General features: G+C 43.0%; 1 protein-coding gene across 1 annotated transcript; it reads right to left on the minus strand.

Annotated features, from left to right (window-relative positions):
• Window positions 1-13,414: 13,414 nt before the first annotated feature.
• Window positions 13,415-14,597, minus strand: LOC128297403 (uncharacterized). Its single transcript, XM_053033033.1, has 2 exons — window positions 14,506-14,597; window positions 13,415-14,417 (listed from the first exon to the last, which is right to left on the minus strand). Exons 1-2 carry the CDS (start codon window positions 14,554-14,556, stop codon window positions 14,043-14,045), a joined length of 426 nt encoding a protein of 141 aa, XP_052888993.1. The 5' UTR covers window positions 14,557-14,597; the 3' UTR covers window positions 13,415-14,042.
• Between the last annotated feature and the right edge of the window lie 8,374 nt (window positions 14,598-22,971).

Here is a 22,971-nt window from a genome sequence, read left to right on the forward strand (position 1 = left end):
TACTTTAAAACACAGTTTAAGTAATTGTACCAAAATTTGTCTTAAAACAACAACGGTAACTTTAACATTGTTTTTAGAATAGAATGGATTAATTTGCAATTATTGGCTTAAAATCGTTCCGAATTGGTCTAATACCAGCTTTATCTACGTGATCTAAAAATGAATGCAAAGCGTCGGTTGGTTGCGTGTGTGTCATTCATTTCGATTCAACAATACCGCCCGATCAGTTGAGTTCACGATCGATTTTTGCGCGATCACGATCGTACCTAAGCCATTTGGATGGTTTGCAAAGGTTTTGCAGGCGTTCAGCACGGGATGCACTTGTACCGAACCACAAACGCCAGACTGCGTACATCCAATCGCGATCGAAACCTATAAAACCCATGGTGGAGCAATTCATTAACGCAATTAAATTGAAAAATAAAGGTCCACCCTCGAGCCACGCACGGGCGGAACGATTAAACCCCTATCGATGACTATCGCGATCGCGCCCTCCAAACTCATCCCGGAGATCGCACTCGGAAATCGGCCGTGCCCGCTCGCAGCTGTCAAGATTACTACTGCGATTGCGGTGCGTCGATGGACGGTCCTGCGAGCTACGCCGCTGGTCGCGATCGCTGTTTCCGCACCCATTAAGTGTGTGGTTGGCGAATCGTCAATGCGCTGTTCAACGTTCAAGTTCAGTTCCAATCGACACTGATCGTGTGCTGTTCGATACGATGGTAGCGTCCTCTACCCGGTTCTTACCTTTCCGGTGGCTCCTTGAGATGGAGCACGATCGCTTCACGATAATCATTATTTGATTTGGAACGAAACAGAAGCTATTAAAATTAAATAAATTTTGTCACGCGAAAATGAATCGCCTGCTACCTGTGGTCATGCGGTGCAAAAAACGATCGCCGGTTCTTGAATGTGTTTTTCACTTCATATTACTATACGCCTGCTGATCGTGTTGTTTTTTGGTAAGTCTAGCACAGTAGTAGGGAGCTCTGGCAAAGATTGGACATCGGTTTTCATTAATTTTTTAACATTCATTTATGTCCATTCATCCATTTATATCGATGGGTAAACAGCATTAGGTGTATTTTGCAGTTGGTAGTGAAACGTTCATTAGCAAACTTGAAAATAATTTTATTTGAAATTTTAAAAAACAAAACTCGCATTTGAAACAAATAGAATCAAAAATTATCCCACTGTTCAACAGGGTCTAAAAAAACCCACCTCGATCACTGCTTACCACGCCCGCATTTACGCATCGCAGACACGCAGGATCACCACGAACGACACCAGACGCATCCAACGGCCGACGACGGGGTGCGATAAATTCGCATCGTCGCGATTGCTTATCTATAATTCATATCTTAAAACAGCGGTGTGAAATATAATGAGCGAGAAGGCAAAATAATTGATCGCGCTTTCGAGCAACTTGCATGAACCCGGCACAGACTGAGCAGGACATGTCTCGGACGGTCAAGATGTCGGTTGAATTCGATTCGTTCCTGCTGCAAACCGTTTTACAGAAGCACTCTAAACCACGGATTTGCTTGGTATGTTTGACATTGGGGGGCACCCATTCCAGTGCAGCCGGACAGCACGACACTTTAAAGATCGGCTCTACGGAACTATCCACTCGGTCGGGTCGGTAATACCGACACATCACCCCAAAACATAACATATGTACGAGTGCGTGACCCCGCACACGCTTTTAAATCTCACTCCCTCTGCATCTCTTTCTCTCTCTCTCTTTTCACCCTCATTCGCCCTCAGCTACGGTGGTGCTCGGTGGAGTTCCATGTAATTGATATAAATTAATTTATCTCACCGGAGATTAATTATACATGGAAAGATAATATTTTGCATCTGCCGCGCACGGATCCATTTGCGATCGGGAACGTCTGGCACCTACATCTTTCTGTACCGAGGGTGTGTGTGTGCAATCAAACGGTGTGGGGCAAGGAACCGTGTGTCTGCGACGGGTGGTAAAGTGTGTTCTTAATGCGAATTCATGTGACGGTCGATGTCTTAATTGATGCATCAGCACTATCGAAACGGAAACACACATGCAGGCAGCAGTACGGAAGCTTCGTGCACGCTCGAAAGGAATGCGAAAAATGTGTTTCCTTTTGTATGGCATGAAGCGCATTAAGAAAAGCAGCGTTCGTTTCGTTTAAATTCGGTTTTCCGTTTGGTTATTTGGGATAATGCATGCATTTGATTTTATTTTAACATTTTTTTTTTACATTTTATTTTAAGCGGTTTCCGCCAAGCTTTGTCTCTAAATCATGCATTTTTCCTCGGCTGCAGGAGTCCTCTAGATCGCTCACGGTCGAAAAGCGTCGTCAACTAATCTATTATTCTGGCTGGTCTGGCGGGTAAATCAACACCATCATTCGATCTCATTTCCTATAATATTCATAGATCGTCCATGCGGTCTTTACAAGATTGTATGTACAGGGTAGTCCGGTATCATTATAATGACTTGTCCAACCTATCAAAACTATTAAAATCGAGTCTAATATCTTGTCAGATAGTGAACTACTCGTACAACTCGCAGTATTCGTGCATTATCCTTTTACTCATATGAGATACGCTCTGGAGGCAAAAAATCAATGGAATGAATTTTGGAAAAAACGGGAGACAAAATTGATGATTACAAAAATTTCAATTACAAAATTACAAATTTCAAACGTATTGAAACATTTTCTTTAAAATCATTTCCACTTCAACAAGCAAAAGAGGTACTGGTGCTATAAAAGTTTTATATGATCACAGATTCAACTGTTCCGACTTGTGCTTTGAGTTGAGGAGTGCCTTACGAATTCAGAATGACAGATTGGCAACGAGAACCCAAACGTGTATCTTAACAGTGAAGCTGTCGATTCTGAATTATAACCCAAGATATTTGCAGTTATGGCCGACTTTAAAAGAAGTGATCTTTTTCTTTAGCGGCATTACAACCTCAAGGGTTCTACGACTTGTCATTTCTGGCATTCTTTGGCTTTATTTACTCATAGACTAGATAATCAAGAGAGATAGACGTGGGGATTGATTTAGCAAAGATTGTGGACGGATCCTGTCGTGGGAAGCCGGTGCCGTTGACTTACCATGGGTTTACATACTAAGTTTGATGAGTAATCAAACCCTTTTCCATTCTCGCTAACACAAACTTCGAGTTTCTTTAATTTCGCATCTTTTATTTAACCCGATCCTCATAACCATTCTTCGAAATGAATTGAGTTTTGAAGCTACACAAGTAGTGTAATTCCACCACATCCATACTGCTGTAATGTTCCGACATTTTGTCAAAGTGGACTGCCAAACCTTAGCCGTACCTATAAAAAACTATGGCAATTTTAGTGTTTAACAAATACTACATAAAAAAACAAATAATAATATTGTTATTGTAATTGCATTCTTCTTATGACATTTGTTCGATATGAAACAATAAATTAATCATACTTTAGACAACGTCTTGAACATTTATATTAAGCTATAACGCTTTTACTCTTTACATGCTGAATCATCTCTTGACCGATGTGCAAATCAAAACTCCACCCGTATCCGTATCGTCAATGACCGTTCTCCAATGTACAATAGCATCGTAATATTTAAATTCCCCTCCGTCCTGGCGTGCAGCAGTTTTGCTGATCTTCGGAATTTAGGGACACTTTTACTGCTGTCGCATGCTTTCCGGCTCTTAAATTATATGTTTAACATATATTTCTTCGCACTTAACCGCGGGTTCGTCCGGTTTGGAGGAAATACCTTCCACTCAGCGAATAGCAACCCGGACCGAACCGAACCGATCAGATTATCACCTTCATCCACATTATCACCCGCGACATCGACGTAGATTTCAGATATCGGCTAACACGATGACATCGAACGGGATCGATTTACGGGGCTTGTTTTGGGGTTTGCTCGTTTTTTTTTTGTTCGTTTGTTTGAAACAAAATCTACCCCCAAGCTTTGCTTAGTCACGTTCCGTACCGATCGTTCGTTCGGTTCCGTACAGCGCTCAATGCCATCATCCTCCCGCGACTCAAAGGTCCAACCATTCGGATGCAAATGGTGCCGGGATGTTTTCTGATAAGTTTCCTTTTTTATTTGACGCGTGTGGCGCTGGTTGCATCGCTTGTTGTAGGTCACGACGTTGCCACATTCCGCATTACTGCTGCATATTTACGTTATAATCTTGTTCGAGAATTTAAATCACCTCGTGTTTGATGCAGGGGGGGAAAAATCAATAATGTGGCCGGATTAACACGCGTGTTGATTCTTTTCGTAAATGTTTGTTCGCTGCAGCTGATAGCGTAAAAAAAACTAACCCCAAATAATTTATCTTCACTTGAGTTTGTTTTGATTGCTTTGCTCCAAACATCACAATTACCTTTTTTGGAAGGTTTTGGAAAAAAAATCAATTAAATGAATCGTTTAAAACAAAACACCCGATTATGCGATCGTGTTAGCGTGCACATCTAAATTAATTTTAAGGTCAAAGCATCACACCACACCTAAGCAGGCCGGGATAACGCTGCATTGTTTTCGCCGCATAATGATGCACCATCGATGCGCGCGGGTGGCATTGCGCGAGCTAATATAGGCCTAAATGCTCTTCGGTGGGCTCTTGTCGTAGTTTTCGCTTCCCAACCCTATATCCCGCGTTTTTATTATGCTACGCTCTTAGACCAATTAAATTTATGGTTTGCCACAAATGCCAGCTTACATCATTTGATTTCTGTACCGGACCGGGCGACCGACACCGTACTTGAACAATAGACGATAGAAAGAAGATCCGAAAGGAGAAAGACGGGGTAAAAAAAAGATCTCGCTCGGCGAGAGGTGTGCACCCAGCGCATACAAACATATTCAGATGATAATAATTTGTTGTTTCGCCGTTTCGGAAAGTGGTTCTCATGAGCGGCGCGCTATGGGCATTAGCGGTATTATGTTGACCACCGTCTCACCTCGCCATTATGCTGGCCTTTTGATCCCCCCCCTCCCCCCACCCTCCCTCGTCTCTCTTCACTACATTGCCCTCATCGATCACCCACGACTGTACTGTTTGATGATGCGGCTGGGATCGGCGAACGTTTTGTCGCGCGTGTGGTCGCATCGCGCCACGTCGGATGAGGCTTTTTTTGTGTGTTTTTGTTGTTGCGTTGTTCCAAACTATTTGATAGCACCCCCAAGTCCAAAGCTCCGATGTATGTGCCAGACGGTGTGTAGCACCATTCGGCAATGGCAACAATCGGAAACGACGTACGAGCGAATTCGAAACCAACGTTTTGTATGAGAAAATTTGGAACCGAAAGATTCGTACTGTAGGTGTGAAAAAAATGGAAACGATGGTATAGCTGGTCAAACAAAAAAATAACAATCGATCGTACGGGATAGCGCTTAACTCTACGGGAGGGTTTAGCCCGTGCGTCTTAGAGAGAAAGGGATAAAGACACCCAAATGCAAAGATCGTCTAAGAAAAGAGGTACCATGCACGGTATGGTGCATTTGTTTGTTTTTTTTCTCCTTTTGGATTTATATTCATTTGCCCGAATGCGAAGCTATAATCAAAATTTACGTTCAATCATAAGAGCACAACTATGGTGTTCATATCCTGTGTGTTGAAGGAACCAGAAAACGAAACGTTCTTCCGCGATCATTCTAGTTTTTTGTTGTTGCTCTGCTATAGAAATCTTGCTAGAACGTAAGCATTCCCCTCAACATGTTTAAATAAACCGATATTTTTTTACTCTCAAAGGTGTCACCCCACGATGTTTCACTTTCAAACTATTCATTCTCACGATAAACTGCCGCGAGCAGGCTAAACACAGCAATTCAAGCAACGTTACCTACCGAAAACTCGCATTTCACCCGAAAAATCAAAACGTTTCTACAAAACAAAACACATGCTTGAATTTTTGCTTTTAAATATTTGAAGAGGAGACATAAGCACATAACAATGAAATGCCCTCCATTCGGTAAAGTCGATATAATTTACAGCAATCATAAATGTCATATTTGAGGTCCGCTTGCGATGGTGGTGTTGCTTTCAATTATTTACACTTAATGCTCACACTACCAAAACACGGCTCGGTCTTGATCTTAATTCTCCAACGAAACCTTCCATCATACGCGGTTTGTACGTTGAGGTGTTAAAAGAGAGCATTCTTTACCTTCATGTACCATACTCAAACAAACGGTCAATAAAATGCGGTCCCATGCGGTGCAGTGGCAATGGGACCATGAGAGATCCCCGGCGGGATCAGCCGTGCTATGTGGGTCCAGCAGAATAGAGGAGTCGTTTTTGTCACCCATTTGCCCAGCCGGGAAAGCAATAGCAGGATTACGAGGACGCACAAATTAACGGCCCTGGTATGGCCTCGAACGCCACACGCACTCCTTTGGTGGCCTGCAGCATAATAATGCACCTAATGCCGCTCCTTTAAGAGCGGTCCCAACTATACCGATTCAAGCCGGTTTCTCGAAAGCCCGACTTAAATGAGCGAAAATTTATGATCTGACCTGAGCATGGCCGAGTGGGAAGGAGAGGGTGGATTTGATGGGTGCAGGGGGGGGGGGGGGGGGGGGATGCTTCGTATAAAGCTTTGATAAGCTATTGTTTGGTTTGGTCGGTGTTATGTACGGACGCTTCCCCCAAAGCTGGTTCCGAGTGAACATTTTTACTTTCCAATTAGGAATATGTTTTATGTGAAACATGTTTAAGAATCTTCGTCTTTTTTTAAAAAAAGAAACAGGATTTTGCTTTTCCTTGCTGCCCATCCATGAGGGTCGTCGTCGGGAATGATAGACTTGGCTGATTGCTCTTAATCTTTACACGCATTTGAATCGAAGCCGGTCTAAGTAAGAACAAGTTTCATACCTCTATGTTTTAATAACATTCGCCAGACGTCACACACATACGCACCGGCCTTGCTGCAGCCAATAATTGGCTTGTCACGTGAAGTTCCTTGTAGCTCAAAAATAAACACAAAACGGCTTTTATCTTTGCTACACAAGCAACATAAGAACAACAGCAGGGAAAAAGCCCCCATGACACATACACAATGAAAATATTGCCCCACCACTTTCTGCCGGTAGCGAAAAAGAAACGGGAGCCATCACTTTCCTACCTTTCGGACGATTTTTCCACCCCTGTTCCAGAGAGCTGTTGGGTGTAAGACGTGTAACCAATTTGCCGCCACACGCCAAAACATACTTACACCGTAGTTCGATCGATCGATCGATCTTCCATCTGTCTGCAATGGGTCGGCCAAACGGCAAGAAGCTGGATGGATTGTGGACGATCGGGTCTGATGCGAAGGCAGAAACCCCATCCTGGTTCGGGGCAATGAAACAGAAGTCGCAAATTAAACGAGCCACGCTGATGTGTTGGCTGAAGGCCCCCGAGAGATGGGTGGAAAAAGACAGCAGCACTTTGATTTGAGCCACCGACCAAAACATAAAACCGAACCAGAAGTCGGAGGAACAACAACGAATGCAAAAAAAAAACAAAAATACCCTTTGCAGGCAATCGTTAAGGCAACGGGTGATGTACAATCGAAGCGGAAATATGCTAAATTTATTGCATTTGCGAATCAGCTTCACCTCGTAAGCCTTTTGCACCTTCGTTTAATCTTTGAATTTTCGTTTCACTCCACTTGCGATGCTCTTCCCCCGCTGCGTTTCTCTCTACGATCTTCCGACTAAACATCCGACCCAACCGTTCGCCGAGGTCCTTGCTTGCGAACTGGTCTGTGAGGTATGTTTGGCGAGTTGCTATTTGTTTTACTGCCTGGCCCTTCTTGTGGATACCGTTCCTCCATAAGAAGTTAACGCTACCGGTAGCGTCCTCTCGAGCGCTGGAATTCGTTCGCTCCGGTCGATGTGTTCTCAATGCATTCGAGCCAAGCCAAAACCAGAAAGATCTCGCGAAAGAATAGCATCCGGACAGCGAGTTCGATCTTGACCAACGTGTCTGGTCGCTGTTGCTTTCATATATGATTATAATGAAGCGAAGGAAAACGATAAGAATGTAACGTAAGAAAAAATGAAACCAACTCCGAGTGGCCTCCAGCCGAGACTAGCAAAGTGAAAACGTAGTGCCAATGACTGCTACAGTTCTGGACATATTTATTACTGGGCTGTAGGTACGGAGCAAAAAAAAACCCCCATGCACATTCAAAACTGAAGCGAATCATTCTTCAAAACGGTCAATGCAAGCTCAACGGAACCACGCTAGCGGGAACTGTTTCCAAATGCAAATGCACATTTGCAGTGGCGATGCAGCGACCGGGTGAGCCTGTGAAAGCTCACCATTTCGGATTGTTTTGCCGATGCGTTCCGATGCGTACAGTAGTAGCTGGGCAGCGTTTGGCGTTCCGAGCCATCGCAACCGCAAGTGTTGCAAATAATGATCAGCGCAATAAAAGTTGAAAAGTTTCGCGACAGGACAGAACAAAACAAATTTCCTATCGACATGCAGAGTGCCTGGGTTTTTTTTGTTTGCTTTTATTTCTTTCAACCCTCAGAATCAACCCTTGCATGCAACGTGACTTGCTGCTCTGTGATATGTTCTAAACAACCGAAGAGAATACGATTTTTCATTACAGTTTAGCAATAATTCGGCAAAAACAATGCACAATTATTGATCCTCCAGTAGGAATGTATATTTTACCCACCGATCGTTTTAATGTAGTGTATTTTATTCCTAACTCGCTCCTATTAACACTACTTTACCCCAAAGGTCTACGCAACAACAGCAGTCTCGATTGCATGCCGCACGAGCAAGTGCACTGGTTACATTCTACTCGGTGATGAATTATTACCAAACCGAAACCTCATCGCCCCTGGTCAGGTGTCGGGTCTCGTACATCCCGCCATAAATCATTGCACACCCGGGCTGCTGGTAAGAAAAAAAGCGTGCAGTAGTGCATTTTTAAACACCACCGTTGCGCTGGGCCACGTACAGCTGCGACACTTTTGGGGACAGTCGCAAGCCGAGCAGACGTTTAAGGTGCTTCCGTTACGCGACATGGCGTTTGTGGCACCAGACAAGATTAACGCGCTAGTTTCATGCAAATAGAAATGCGTCGAACTGGATGAACGCAAGAGTACGACGCCACAGGTGAGAATGGTTCCGAATTCTATCAATTGGCTTAATTTTTTTTTCTGGTATATCCCTTCGAATTAAAACTTCTATTTATGTTATAAAGCTGCATCATACACATAAGCAGGATCAACCTCACGAAAGAATTATGCCGTGCAAAAAGGCACAGGGTCCTTTGGCGACGCAATCGATTAAATGAAGCACGAGTAGCAAATGGAAAAAAAACGCAACAACCCCGTCAACCAGCGATACATTTGCACTGCCCGCTGGCAGCGCCTTCGCTGCATTCGTGACGCTGCCCGCCAAGGGAGGCGCGGTCAAGTAATTCGATTAAATTAAGCTGCATTTATCAGCAATACGGGTTGGCGCGAATCGATCGCACAGGAGAATGCGATCTGCTGCCTGCTCGTTTGCTCGTTACTCTCCCGGGCTCGGAAATCGGTTCATTAATTTATGTTACAAACTAGATCCCGCCACCGGTGATTTGGTCTGTCGCAGCAGGGCGTGGAAGCAGACGGCATGGAGAGGCGGGAGGGGGGGGGGGGGGCAGGGACAGTTGCGCGTTGATTACAAAAATTTATTTCTAGTTCTAGCGTTCACCCCGAAACGGTTATGGCGGTGATTTTAATTGGCTGCCGAAGGGCATACATTTCACCGGCCCGCTACGGTAGCTGTCCCGGTCACCAGGCAACCGGTAGCAAATGGGTCACATTTTAAAACGGGTGGGGAAGAATTCAAACCCATAATACGAACGGTACAGATTTTTGCACCCATTTGTACTGCTGCTTCTGATTGCTGTACGGGAAGTTTTGTTTGGTGGTGGTATGCAGTTTCGCGTAATTATGTTGTAAGTAGCTAATCGAATGGAAAACAAGTGGCGCTTCATTAATTGCTTGTTGGTGTTTTTTTTTTCTTTTACTCCGTCTAACTTACAGGTTGGAGCAAAACATTAAAGTTTGTTGCAATCCATGAGTGGTGGTGAATTAAAAAAAGTTTTGGTGATACCAGCATTACAGATGTTTTTAACCGGTAGCAGAACATTGCATGTCTCTGATCACATAGAAAATAGGAGGGCTTTGATCTTTGAGGAGAGACTTTGGAAATAGGACTCAGTCGATCCGTGACATTCTGGGTCGGAAGCCAGAGGCCAAAATGAATGAATTCGCATGCGTTTTCTACGACTTCGTTAAAGATAGCGATAGCACTCAGTGATCATTCTAGTATTTTTTATTTATTTATTAAAGAACAGCTTGGTAGCCGCATTCAACTCTTTAGAATTTTCTATATGGTTGTTTGTTGAACATCCATCCCACTTTGATGAACAAATCCTAAATTTGTGCCTGCATTTAAACCTTATTGGTGATTCATGAGAATATTGGAAAACAATCCAGACATTGTTGAAACTTTCTTCGAGAACGATGAGAAATTGAGATCTTTCTATATTCCTTTGCGTACGCATGTCTCGAGTACTCGAGGTTGGTGCCACACTACACTGCGCATGTAACCTAATGAATTTGAGAAATGCACTAAAATAACCAGAGAATAAATAATATCACACCAAAGGCCATGCACGTATACGGATTGATATGGATCACCTGCGCTATATCACAAGATCCCTCTCTTTCACGAGCAGTTAAAAATTCCTACAATTTTATTTGGCTTCAAATCATCTGAAATTAGCCTCATATTGATTTTTTGTACCTAGAACCAAGATTAACCATCGGCCAAAACAAAAGCAGCGCAAATCATTTAACATGTTCACCATTTTTATGTTTTTGTGCTTTGAATAGATATTTTTCATTAAAATTTGTACTGAAAAAAAAGTTCTAAACTGATGAAAAGTCTCACCAAGGTTTTTAGTTGAATTTTGTCTAAAAAGTGTAGGCCTTCCTTTACAATGTACTACATGGAAAATTGGTTTAAAGACACAGACATCCATTCCTTCCGAACCATCAACAGTTTAGTTTCCATTAGGATAACGTTACCGTTTCCGTTCATATTCAGGCTAAACTCATTTTAGGTGTATTGTTAAATTATTAGGCTCGTTACTCCAAAAAGTTTGACGACCACTGGTCTAGTCTTATCTAGTTAATTGGCAGTTGTTAGCACTAATTATAGTCCAGTTAGTCTTAACTAGAATATTTTGCTAACGCTTCTGTGTAATATGTTTTGAGGGTTTATAAATGATGAGGCTTGGCCATTTTTTAAAGAATTTTAAAATATACTTCAAGCCATGTTATTGATCTTTTCATGTAGTTATTCTTGCTTAATCTTGTATTATAGCAGAACATGCACTCGCCAAGAATGCAGCACATCACGCAAACTCTCCCCGAACACTAATAACATGAAAGTAAATGAAGAAATGTTCCCTACCGTTTGGAAATTTGGTATTGGAATGAAAGTTAAGCCGCCTTGATGGTACGGTGCATTCGTGCACCCTCTTCGGTTCCATCGATAACTGAACCGATTGTGACGAGAGCAATCAGACCGACCGGAGTGACATCCGTCACTAATCCTTGTCTTAAGGTAATCATTTTATTGGCCAATCTTTACCGACCACTTTCGGCTACTAACGGTCTTTCCCATTTCCCAACGGCTCGAACATTCGATTAGCTTTCGGTTCTTATTTGTTTGTTCGCTCAATCCCGATCCGTCGCCATGCGTCGCCATTTGTCTTTAGTTTTCGGGTTGTCGTGCTTTTGATTGACCAACTCTTGAGAAGGGAAACGATTTAAGAACATTTTGAAAGCCGATCGAATATCCATCGACTACAACCAGGTTTGGTACGGTACAGAATATGCTTCAAGAATGAATGAAATATAATTAATTCATTCACAAAAACCCCTAGCTAATTCAACGAACATGTTTTACATTAAAAAAATTAAACGTGTTTTAAAAAAGCTCTAATGGAAGATTATACGTAATTGCTTCCGTGTATCGGTCCCAAAATTCTGACATTCCAATTCCAATGCTTTTTATTCGGCCCCGTGTTCGACGAAAGGTAACCGATGAACTCCCGATCCAAAAACAAACATACAACATCTCAATCACGGTCGTCAAAGAATGTGGCTGACATGGTTACGGGCGGGGATGGGATTTCGTTTAACACGCCTGCATATAACACTCTGAACACATTCCCGTTGATCCTTTTTACGTGATGTCATAAATTTTTCTTACGACATAAATGCCTTCCCCTTTGAGTGAAACGGATCAGGAGGGAAAAGACACAGACACGAGGTTAAAGCTGCATCAAAGCATCAAAGCAAGCCACAACGGAGCCACACGAAGGAAAAACAAAAGTGTACACTTCACGGCTCCGAATACCGAATGTGTGGCTGAATTGATCGAGGTGTTTTGTAACGTGAGTGAATGTATGTAGTGTGTACGTCAAATGTGTTTTGGCTTGCGGTGCAATGGAGCGCGGCAAAGGAGATGCTAATTAATTTGCATACAATTGTTTGCCGTTGCTTAATTCAATTCACATTCGATCCGAAACGGTTAAACGGTTCGTGAAATGGGGAAACGAACCGGGCAAAACAAATTGAAGGTGGTAAATTGTATGCATGCAGCTCATTTGCTTAAAAAAGCAAGTAAGTTTAATTTTTCAGATGCTTAATCAAGGCATAAAAGGTTATGGAAGATCTAAAATTTATTGAAGAATGAAAACTTATTATTGTATCACATTCTAAAGCAAATTTTCACTCCCAACCGAAATTTCCCTCCAACAATGATTTATTGCATTTCCGGCGCTGCACTGTCACGTTATTTGTACTATTATTTGTATCGTTTCATAACGAACGGTGCATCCCATTGCTCCCTTCAGCAACTTCAAAGCCATCGCATGCAGTTATGTTTTGAGCGGCAAAACTAAGAAACAGAGACAAAAAAAAACACCATTACAGTCTGATCATTCCCTTGGGCCGTGTCAGATGGTCGCAGCCGGGCAAATCGGCACCGCAACGACGAACAAACGACATCCGATGCGATGCAGTCTTCGGTTTGCATCGAAAGCGAAAATCGAATGTTAACCCAGCCCGAAAAATAAGAAACGAAGATTAAACCAGCGATTTCAGCGCAAAATCTGTGGTACCTGCATACAAAAAAGCCTCAAAATGAGCGGTTTTGTACCGGTGGCGGAAGAAAAAGGAAACCATTGTACGGTGGAGCGCCCGAAAGGAAATGATGGTTTTACACTGCAGCCCGGGTTCCGGGTGGTTACGGACAGCAAATGTTGCTGAAACGGGAACAATTTTCGTTTACTCAGTTTTATGATTATTTATTATTTGCATATACGATGTTGATTTCTGTGTTTAAAATGTGTATAAATAAAAACAACGTACATAAATAATATTCATTAAAATTCACTTCATCGTGTTTTTTTGCGAGGCTGCGGCGGTATCATCATGTATCGCGGAACCGAGCACTCGGTTCCACTCCACTCGTTCTGCCCAGTTACACAGCCAGGCTTTTGGGGTGTATAAGGGGAAATAAGATTCAACTCGCTTTTTTTTATGATTCGCTGCAGAGAGCGCTTTTCCGCACCACATTTGCGTTTCCGCCGTCCCGCAGGTAAAACCAATCTTAGCCGTATCGTTCAACAAGTGTCCTTCCGCTCGGAGCAATATTTCGATTTCGTTTTCACCAGCCACTGCTAAACGTTTACGGCTCGAAATGGGCTATTGCCCCATCCCATCGCCATCTTGTTCTGTGCGAGTTCCGCAGTACGGACGATTTCATGCTGTGTTTTATTTAGATTTGATTATGAACGTTCTTTGCTACGGGCTTCCGTTTCATTTGGGAACACAATTTATCCTGTTCTGTTGAGTCGATTCAAGTAACTTCGTAAATAATATTTAAACTAATTTGCTATACCTTTTTGCATATTTTTTTTTTGGAAACACTGAAAATGATGTCGATCAGGAAGATCACAAACAAATTACCCTAACGCACTTGCCCTGGCCAACGCACGCTGAATAGCTTGCTGTCGCACTTGGTCACGGTACTGTGCTATCAACCCATCCTCAACACTCGTTGTACCGGTGCTTGACGATTCGGTGGTTGTAGATTCGCTAGCAGTCGTTGTCGTATCAGTGCTGTTGGTGGAAGCTTCACTTTGTGTCGTTGACTCTGTGGTTGAGGTTGTTGTCGCAGTGGTTGTAGTAGTTTCCGAAGTAGATGTACTCGAATTCGAGCTACTACTCGAGGTGGTAGTGGGTTCACTAGTTGTAGTAATGCCGTACCGTTGTTGAATGCGCTGTTGTGCAATTTGCGCTCGCAGTTCTTGTATTGTAAGGCAATTCACTGCCACCAACTGGAAGAGAGGGGCAATGTTTTTCATGTTTGAAGTACAGTATTTTTTTGAAGAACAAACATTCTTTTGAATGACTGTTAATATTTACCAAGCAGGACAACGCCAAAACCACAGTAAATGTTGCATTATGCCGATGCATTTCTCTGAAGAATAGTGCACTTTATAATGCAGCTCTGGAAATATCACTGAACTGGCTCTAAAACGGTTGAAACCTTTTTATAGATCGCTCACAATTGCAGCTGAATAAACAGCGCTCTTGAATTCGCAAAAATAAAATTGCTTTCGCTAATCGTATGTTAATATTTCCAAATGGTTAGTTACTCTGTGTTAATAATGCTTGTTAACAAATAGGAAGAGCCAAACAAATAAAATTTAAAAAAATATATATTCTATGTCACGTTTATCGAAATGTGACCATACGGTCAACTTAAGCAGCAGTTCAAACTGCAATTTTACCGTCATTGGAGCGAAAGCTACTATCACTTTTACTGCAGCAGGCATATATACGGATGCACGCCAACGTTCCATAAAGTTCGCTGCCATTTTCCGCCACTAAAACAAACAAAGTGCATCGTAAATTTAATCAACCACGCTGCGACAACGTACAAACCGAAGCGGCGAACTACAGCCGTCCCCTGTCATCGCCCTAGGAATGATACCCTAAACTAACGAATCTAATGGCTTGGCACCGGTTTGGAGGTTAAATGATACCACAAATAAAACCTCTTCAAAAACGTCCCAATTGGAACATGCATAAACATCAATACACACACAACAGGCACTCCGGCTTGAAGGACATATGGAATCCACGCTAAAGACCTGGCGAACAAACGATAACGATAGCTTCCAACCATGAAGCACGGCTAAAAACATGCATTTCTGGTCGATTTTGCGTAATTATAACGAAATAAAAGAAAACGAACCGAACTCAGCCCTGCATGTGCTGGGGCGCATTCTTGACGGGCGCACACACCGCCGCATGGCTGAAGGAGCCGGAATCGATCGAAATATTTTCGATGATCATCGAAATCCCAATAAAACAACAGACAACAACGGCAGTTATCGCCGGTAACAACCGATAACGCGGCCCCGGTACGAGTTTGGCCGCACCGGGGAGGGAAGGCATCCCGCGGGGTTCATTAACATTTCGTCATCTAATTACGCTGACGATTAGTATGCAAATTTGGGTGATGTTTTACCTTACGATCGGCCAACCCTGCACGTCGGGGAACTCTGGCACCCGCACAACCGCACACCGGTGGTGAAATGGAACCTGCTCCAGAAACTGTAAGGCTCCACACGTACCGGGCGGAACCGTGTCTGTCAACTGCGATCGTTTGACGACCATTCGACAGCTATTTGGCAGCTTGTTACGTCCGAGAGACACATCAAACGAACGAGCACGAAGAAAACGTTCCAGACGCACCGCCCGGCCTGTCTGGGCAGGTGTGTTGATTATTTGAAAATATTGATTATTTCTGTTTTACCCTGTGTCCCTCTAGAAGACACTCCCAACCAGAAGGCCATAAAGAGCCGTGTGTAACGAAGACGTGGAATATGAACCAAACGAACGAAAAAAAAATGACATCCCGATCGTTAGCTGCAAACCGCAACAAGCCGTAAATTATGTCATAATTAGCCTGGGACGTGCATAACGCGCTCAACACCGCGCTATCACACACCGGAACGCGTCTTACCGAAGCTTGTTGCGCACAAATTAAAACAGCTCTCACCTTCGAGAGCCTTCCTTTTTCCTTCCCGGGAACGGTTTTTGTGGACCGTTGCAGGCATGGAGGCTTTTAAAAAAGGGTGTTTTTTCCTCGAAGATAATCGGAGGTTATCTTGTAACACGCCCGAGATCATCAAACACAACCGCGTGTTGTCGGGATTTAGGGTGGATTCGGATCGATCGCTTAGATCTCTCATTGATCTTTCGAGATAGATGGCCCTTCGCTAGTCGAGTGCGCTCGTGTGACAACTGTAACCTAACAAAACCCTTTCGGAGCGGGTGCGCTTTGAATTTCTTTCATCTTTCTGTTAGCTGCTCGAAAAATAGAGCTTAATATCGTGAAGACAACCCCAACATTTGTCAGATAAATCCATATTTATGCCGACGTTGTCGACATCGGTCCAAGATCGCTCGATCACGATAAGTCCCCATGCCGTCACGCGATCCGTATCTCGTTGCACTCCCTTTCTGCTTCTGGCGTTTCACTCGTGAATCAGCCCGGCTAATAACACAATTTGACTGTTTTTAATTGGCTTTAAATGAGCTGAAATTTTTCATAAAACTGCTGATTCTGGCACTCGCCACGTAATCGGCAACGATCGCACTGCGCCGTGAAGATAGAGAAAAGACAAAACCGCGTGATAAGCGCGTTCGACTTGCTGGGTTTTGGGTTAGTGTACGGCTTCGTAAGCCCCATGGGGTCCAACAGTTCCAGTGCCAATCGGTGCCATCCAATCGGACCCCATCGGAACGGATGTCGATCGAGTTTGGGTGTTTTTTTTTTTTTTTTTGGTACCTTTGTTGCTCAGCTATTGGTTTTATGTCGCAACATTTGTTTTTCTTGCCTTTTATTATACGAGCTACCTGTGGTGCTAACGAATTGTTTCAAGGCGTCTAGCTGTTTATTGCCATTGATGTGCTATGGGGGTCACAAAAATAGCACAGGACCTTCCCAGTTTGTTTGTTCGGTTTGATTGCAAAGCGGTATTGGAGTATTGATGATGAAGTTGTTATCAAAACTTCACGTGAAATCTAAAATAAGGAATTATAAAAGCTGTAACATGTGTAACATTGTCTGCCGATGTTTGTTAGTTAGTTAGTTAAAGTATATCTTTATTGTTTACAATTTCTAGATTTGGCGTCACAATGGTAATTTAGAGTAGTGGGTTCGATTAATAATCTTTCCGCAATGATACATGCTTTTCTATAGCGTAACCGGTGTTGAATTTTTATACTGGTCGTTGGAGTTAATGATGCGAGAAAAATTATTTCCAAAAAAACTCACGTGTAGAAAATAAAAAAAACAAACAACTATCTAGAGAAACACCTAATCTACCTAAATTAAATTATCTACTAAATTCCCTAGATTATCCAGCTAATTGCTGTACAAATGAGTTTGCACTCATTTGACATTTATTGTAACATTTTCGCGCAATCAGATCGATATAATTTGTAATGATATGGGAGTTTGTTCTTTTGTGCAGATCAATAGTGCGGTACCATGGTGGAAAGTTTAAAATATTTTTTTATTAAGTTGTTTTGACAAATTTGCAATTTCTTTAAGTTAGTTTTGGCGCAACTCTTCCATACAGGAGCAGCGTACATTAATAGAGGCCTGAAGCAAGCGTTGTAAGGATGCAATTTATTTTTCAGATGCAGTTTTGATTTCCTATTTACCAGAGAGTAAAGACATTTCAAGGTTTTTTTCAGTTTTACTTACAAAATTTTCTAAATGTGATTTAAATGTAATGCGTTGATCCAAGGTAATTCTTAAGAATTTTACATGATTTTTCCATGGAATGTCAGTATTATTTATTTTTACACAACGTTGGGGAAGTTTTCGTTTACGGGTGTATTTATTTTCCGTTTACTTTCAGTTTCCATTTATTGCAAAATTTACTAAACTATTTTAACGCGTTGTTTAGCGATTTTATTATTGCTTTTGGTTGTTTTGATGACGATGTGATAACAAAGTCGTCAGCGTATAGGTATTGTTTATAATTCTTCATAGGTGGTAGATCTGATATATAAATGTTGAATAGCAGGGGAGATAATATGCTACCTTGTGGTACACCAGCTTTTGGTGAAAATGTTTCAGATTTGGTATTTCCGATATTGATACAGTTTTTAAAAATTGTCAACACTATGCTAAACCGTCATAAACCAATAAAAGCCTTTGAATGCAGCCTCGTTCGTGGTCTCTCCAGAAATAAATGCTGCAGTCACTCAAAAGAAAATCATACACAACAATAAAACGCTGTATGTCCCGGACAGTCAACGGGTATAAAATGATTTTAAATAAGCGTACAGTCGGACCCGATTACACAGCCGGAACCAACCGTTTTTGTGCTCGGTAGGATGTTTCCGCTCGTTCGGGGAATAGTGTGCATTAATTTGTCGAATCTTTGTTTTTCGCTGCCTTCCTTTAATCAAAATCCGCTCGATGCACGTCGAGGGACTCGGCTGGACAGCTACGATCACTGGCGGCAAAGCGTTTGTGTGCGGGTTTTTGTTTCCTCGCCTGGAATTGTGACCATTTTTATTGCCCAAATGCATTTAACCGCAGCGATACAATTTAGCTGTGGCATGTGGCATTGGTTTGGTCGTTAGCCGCTCCACAGGAAGTTCATAAACGGTTGTTTGACAAGTTCCTTGTTTTTTTTTTTTTTGATGATCAGGGATAGAATTTATTATTAAATTGTGAATTTGGTGGGTAGTACTGATGCATTCTTCGGCTAAATCATATATTTATATTGGTATTTTTTATCTCTTGTATTACATTAAATTTATGTCAACTTTGGTTCTTTTGTGCTTCTGAATTGTGTAAGCTCAGTTCACGATTATACACATGCATTACAAAGTAGCTATCTTTAGCCTTCCGCCGGACTTATAAAATAGCACCTTATCCTGACCAATTTAGCTAATTCGATGAATAAGCATCCCATCGCTTATTTTTAGCTTCCACAGTCGATTCCGACTGTGACGTGCTTCCGGCTGTTAGATAAAGTCACCTGGTATACTAATAGTTGTTCCTAATCTATACGGCTCTCCTCGGAAATTCCTCGAGGTAGGCACGGCTTGCGTCACAGGTTGCAATTGCAATATTTTTTTTTTTAAGTAATTTCACACGCACACTCATAAACGTAAATATACACACAGAGTCCAGGGTTATCTGGACCAGCCGGACAGGAATTCCTGGCTGTATCCCTGAACTTGAGCCCTTTTGCGCAGTCTCGCCGTTGGCCCTGTGCCAGTTAGGCCAGGGTTTTTGTTGCTGTGCGTGTATTTGTCCGTATTCTAGCTGTACATATCAACAAGTAGCAATGACCTTGATAAAACGCTTGTGTGGGTACTATGAGACCCACCACACCCGTGGTTCCGTCGGTACGAAGAAGGACCTGGCTGGTGAACGCAGCATAAATCGATATTTCATTCTTCAATTTTACGTCGATGGGTTTTTGGTTAGCGGAACGCGACGGAGCGTGGTAGTGCAAGTGGGGACACCGAGTACGTTCTAGATGTGCGCCCCTGTTGCGTGTTGCTGCTCATGCAATACATCCAATTGCGGGTCGGCCATTTTATTGACGTCATTCCGTCGGACGGTAAACAGGGCGATTTGGTGTGCGTATGTTTGTGCTCTCGTACATGAATTCGCTTTTTTCGGAGGGGTAAATTCAGTGTTGGTTCACACTACGGTACAGTTCACACATACGCTGCAAAAAACCAACTCGCACACAACACCCAAGTACGGCGAACGCTCCGGCATGGGAGTATCAATTTTATGAATGAAACCCACACACTACGATAACCGGCCGGGCAAAGGCATCCGGTCACACTCGGCAGCTCGCATGTACGCTGCCCCTCTTGCTGCTCCCCTCGGTTAGACGACCACACGACGAAAAAAAAAAATGGTGGCACACATTTGCACTTGACATGCCCGAAACCCTGACCGTGACGAAGACTCGGTCCAAACGTTGCACGCCTTCGCCACACGGCATCCATCGCCGGAAAGGATGCAATTTACAAAGTGCTCACCTTCAGCGTCCTTACCCGGCCACACCAGGACGGCTGCTTCCGGGGAACGTGTCGCACGATGCAACGAGATCCTTACACGCGAGCAAACGGGCTGGTCGGTGCGTGTAGCGTGCCCGATTGACGTCATAAGGAGCGAAAGGACTCGTGCCGTGTAATGCGGAACGGTCTCGTTGGCTTGGACATCGTGCACGTTTTTACCTGCTTATCGTTCCGCTTTTATTTTTATTGGCACCGGATGTGGATGTGGAAAACAAACCGTACCTATCCGTCCTTGGCATGCTGACGACGAACGCGACGTTGCCGGCAAGTGTCTAAGCCGTGCCGTAAAAGTGAACCAAAAATAAACGCATGAAACCGGCAAGCCTAAAACGTGACTTTGGCGAAGTTTTGGGGAGACGAGTGGCATATATTCAAATAGCATTACGAGCGGGATGTAATTTGTGTAATTGAGTTTAAGTATTAATAGCGAATGTCAGCGTCATTGGTCTCACTATTTGTTGGTTCCAGGTCAACGATGAGTAGAGTGAGCAAGTGAACATATAAAGCTCATTATTCTGGACGTCATTCGTACCATCACGTTGTGGCTGAATGTTTAGATCTAATTTTCCCTTTCTCCATCAGGTATAGCATGACCAAACTGTCCTCAAAATATATTATTCTTTTGTTCTTCCTGAATTTAATGCCGACAGTACAACACTACTGCCAAGCAGGCCGTTTTGCTTGCGGTTTACATTTTAATCAACTTGTTTAATGTTTACATTTAAACGTTTAAATATTTTTCAGGCTATGAGATACAATCACAACAGGTCAAGAGTTCATTCTTAATTAAATTCTCGCATGTTGTTACTTCTATCTAACATTATGAAGAATACATCGAAATACCATCACAATCGTTATATACACGTCTTGTTTGGTCAGTTCTGAGTAGTCGATAATTGCGAAACATTCTAAGAAGTAGTTTAATGTGCACACGAGTCTACAATTCTGGAGGATCTGTTCCTTAGAAGTTTAAACATTTAGAAAGAAAGAAAAGAATGGAGAAAAAGCAAGGACTAATGGAATGTTTTACGAAAGACGAATTGAACTTTTGGATCGATTCTAGCTTATAACATCTCCAGGCACCAGTTTCGTAAAATAATTAGGACATCATCATCAGCTATTGAAGGGTTTTACGTTGCCAAAATAAATCTTGTTTTGCAAGGGTATTATAATTATTTTATTAATATAATTCTCTTGCACCAATTGAAGCCTCATAAACGTTCAAACAAACATTGTGGTACCATAATTTTCCCTTACCCTGGTGTACCGTGGTCGAAATATTCACATTTTTTATTAGCTATATAATATTCAATAATACGAGGAAATTACATCCTTCTGACATCACCGGAGCCCGTAATAAGCTCTTAAGTGTCACCGTTTTATGATGCTTGTTCGCTCATGTGTTCGCCTGAACGGCGCTCCCCTCACCGTCGTGTCACCCTTTCTCCACATTCCCTTAATTTACATCTCATGTGCAGACGAAACCAGTTCGAAACGATCCGCTCGCAAGTGTCGCCCGGGGGACAAATTTTAACACACATGCCCCCATTGCCCGTCGGTACCGGGCTGGGTTTACACAGGATCCACCGTTAAGCGTTGCCGGCGTATCCACGTGTCCGAAATGAAAAGTAATTGACATCCAAAGCGCGCACGTCCGCGGTGTGTGTGCAACGGAGGCGCTGGAATTAAGACAAACCTTTACCTTTTGCCTGGTTGCATCGTACGAGCAGAAAGTTGAACAGGGAGTTGAGCATGATGGTCCCAGCGTAGCCTTCGGCCAGATCAGCCACAAGATGCATCTCAACCGCTTCAGCTCTGCGCTCGGGTTTATTTCACTCTTTTAACTGGTGACCGGCTGCGCCGATGAGCATCTTCCCGCATGGACCGGTGACACACACTCAAATCGATGCGAGTCGGATTCGAAATTTGTTTTCCACCGCATTTCTCCAAGGCATGCGGTAATCAATCTTCTACCGCGGTCGTCGGCCAGGAAAGTCATCGTAACAGTAACAGCCTGCACAAAACGGACCAACATTCCGACGCTACTGCGTTTCGCCGTACGGCCGTGTTCCAGCGGCGTAAAAGTGTCATCCGAGGCGTAAGGGGCATACCCGAAAAGATTGAACAGTTCGTTATGAATATTGACAGGTTGATAGATTTACACACGAAGCTACAAAGTTGTCATCCGCGTGTGTACCGGCTGGACCGTCATTAACCGGGTGCATATTAATGAATGCAGCGTCCCAATCTGGACCCGATCGCGATTCTAAAATGAAGCAAGAGTGTGAGATGAGCCGGTCCGGGTGGTTTATCTCGCTGCCAGCAGCGGTGCAACGGGCGTTGAGTAGCCCAGAGTACGGTGCGCCTTACTAGTAGGTAGGAAGGCAACAAAACTGTTGCAGGCTGAATTTATTGCCAGCCAATGCTCCCGGAACGGGAGAGTGCGGATGATTTATTGTGCCGATTTCCAAACCCGAGCCTGATTGCGAGTAGATTAGAATACTATGTTTGGCTCCCGGTTTCACATACGAGAGGTGGAACGTGCTGGAACCTTGATCGTAAAGCGACGAACGAAAGCATTCTTTACATTCCAGTTTTCAGTGCTGTCCTTTGGCAATGGATGCATTCATTGTTTTAATGAAGCTAAATTATACGCTATTTATAAAACACTTGTTGTGTTATAAAAAAGGACGATTTGAACACAAAACTGAGGTTTATTTGAAACACATAAAAATCTCCCAGTGGCCCAGT

Source organism: Anopheles moucheti, chromosome 2, assembly GCF_943734755.1.
Source record: "Anopheles moucheti chromosome 2, idAnoMoucSN_F20_07, whole genome shotgun sequence".
Classification (NCBI taxonomy): domain Eukaryota; kingdom Metazoa; phylum Arthropoda; class Insecta; order Diptera; family Culicidae; genus Anopheles; species Anopheles moucheti.

What these genes read in the sequence shown, in the direction of transcription:
- LOC128297403 (XM_053033033.1), bottom strand. Translation starts at nt 14,556, where the DNA reads ATGCATCGGCATAATGCAACATTTACTGTGGTTTTGGCGTTGTCCTGC. An exon ending in TTTTGGCGTTGTCCTGCTTG is followed by an intron (nt 14,418 to 14,505) that starts GTAAATATTAAC and finishes CCTCTCTTCCAG; the next exon opens with TTGGTGGCAGTGAATTGCCT.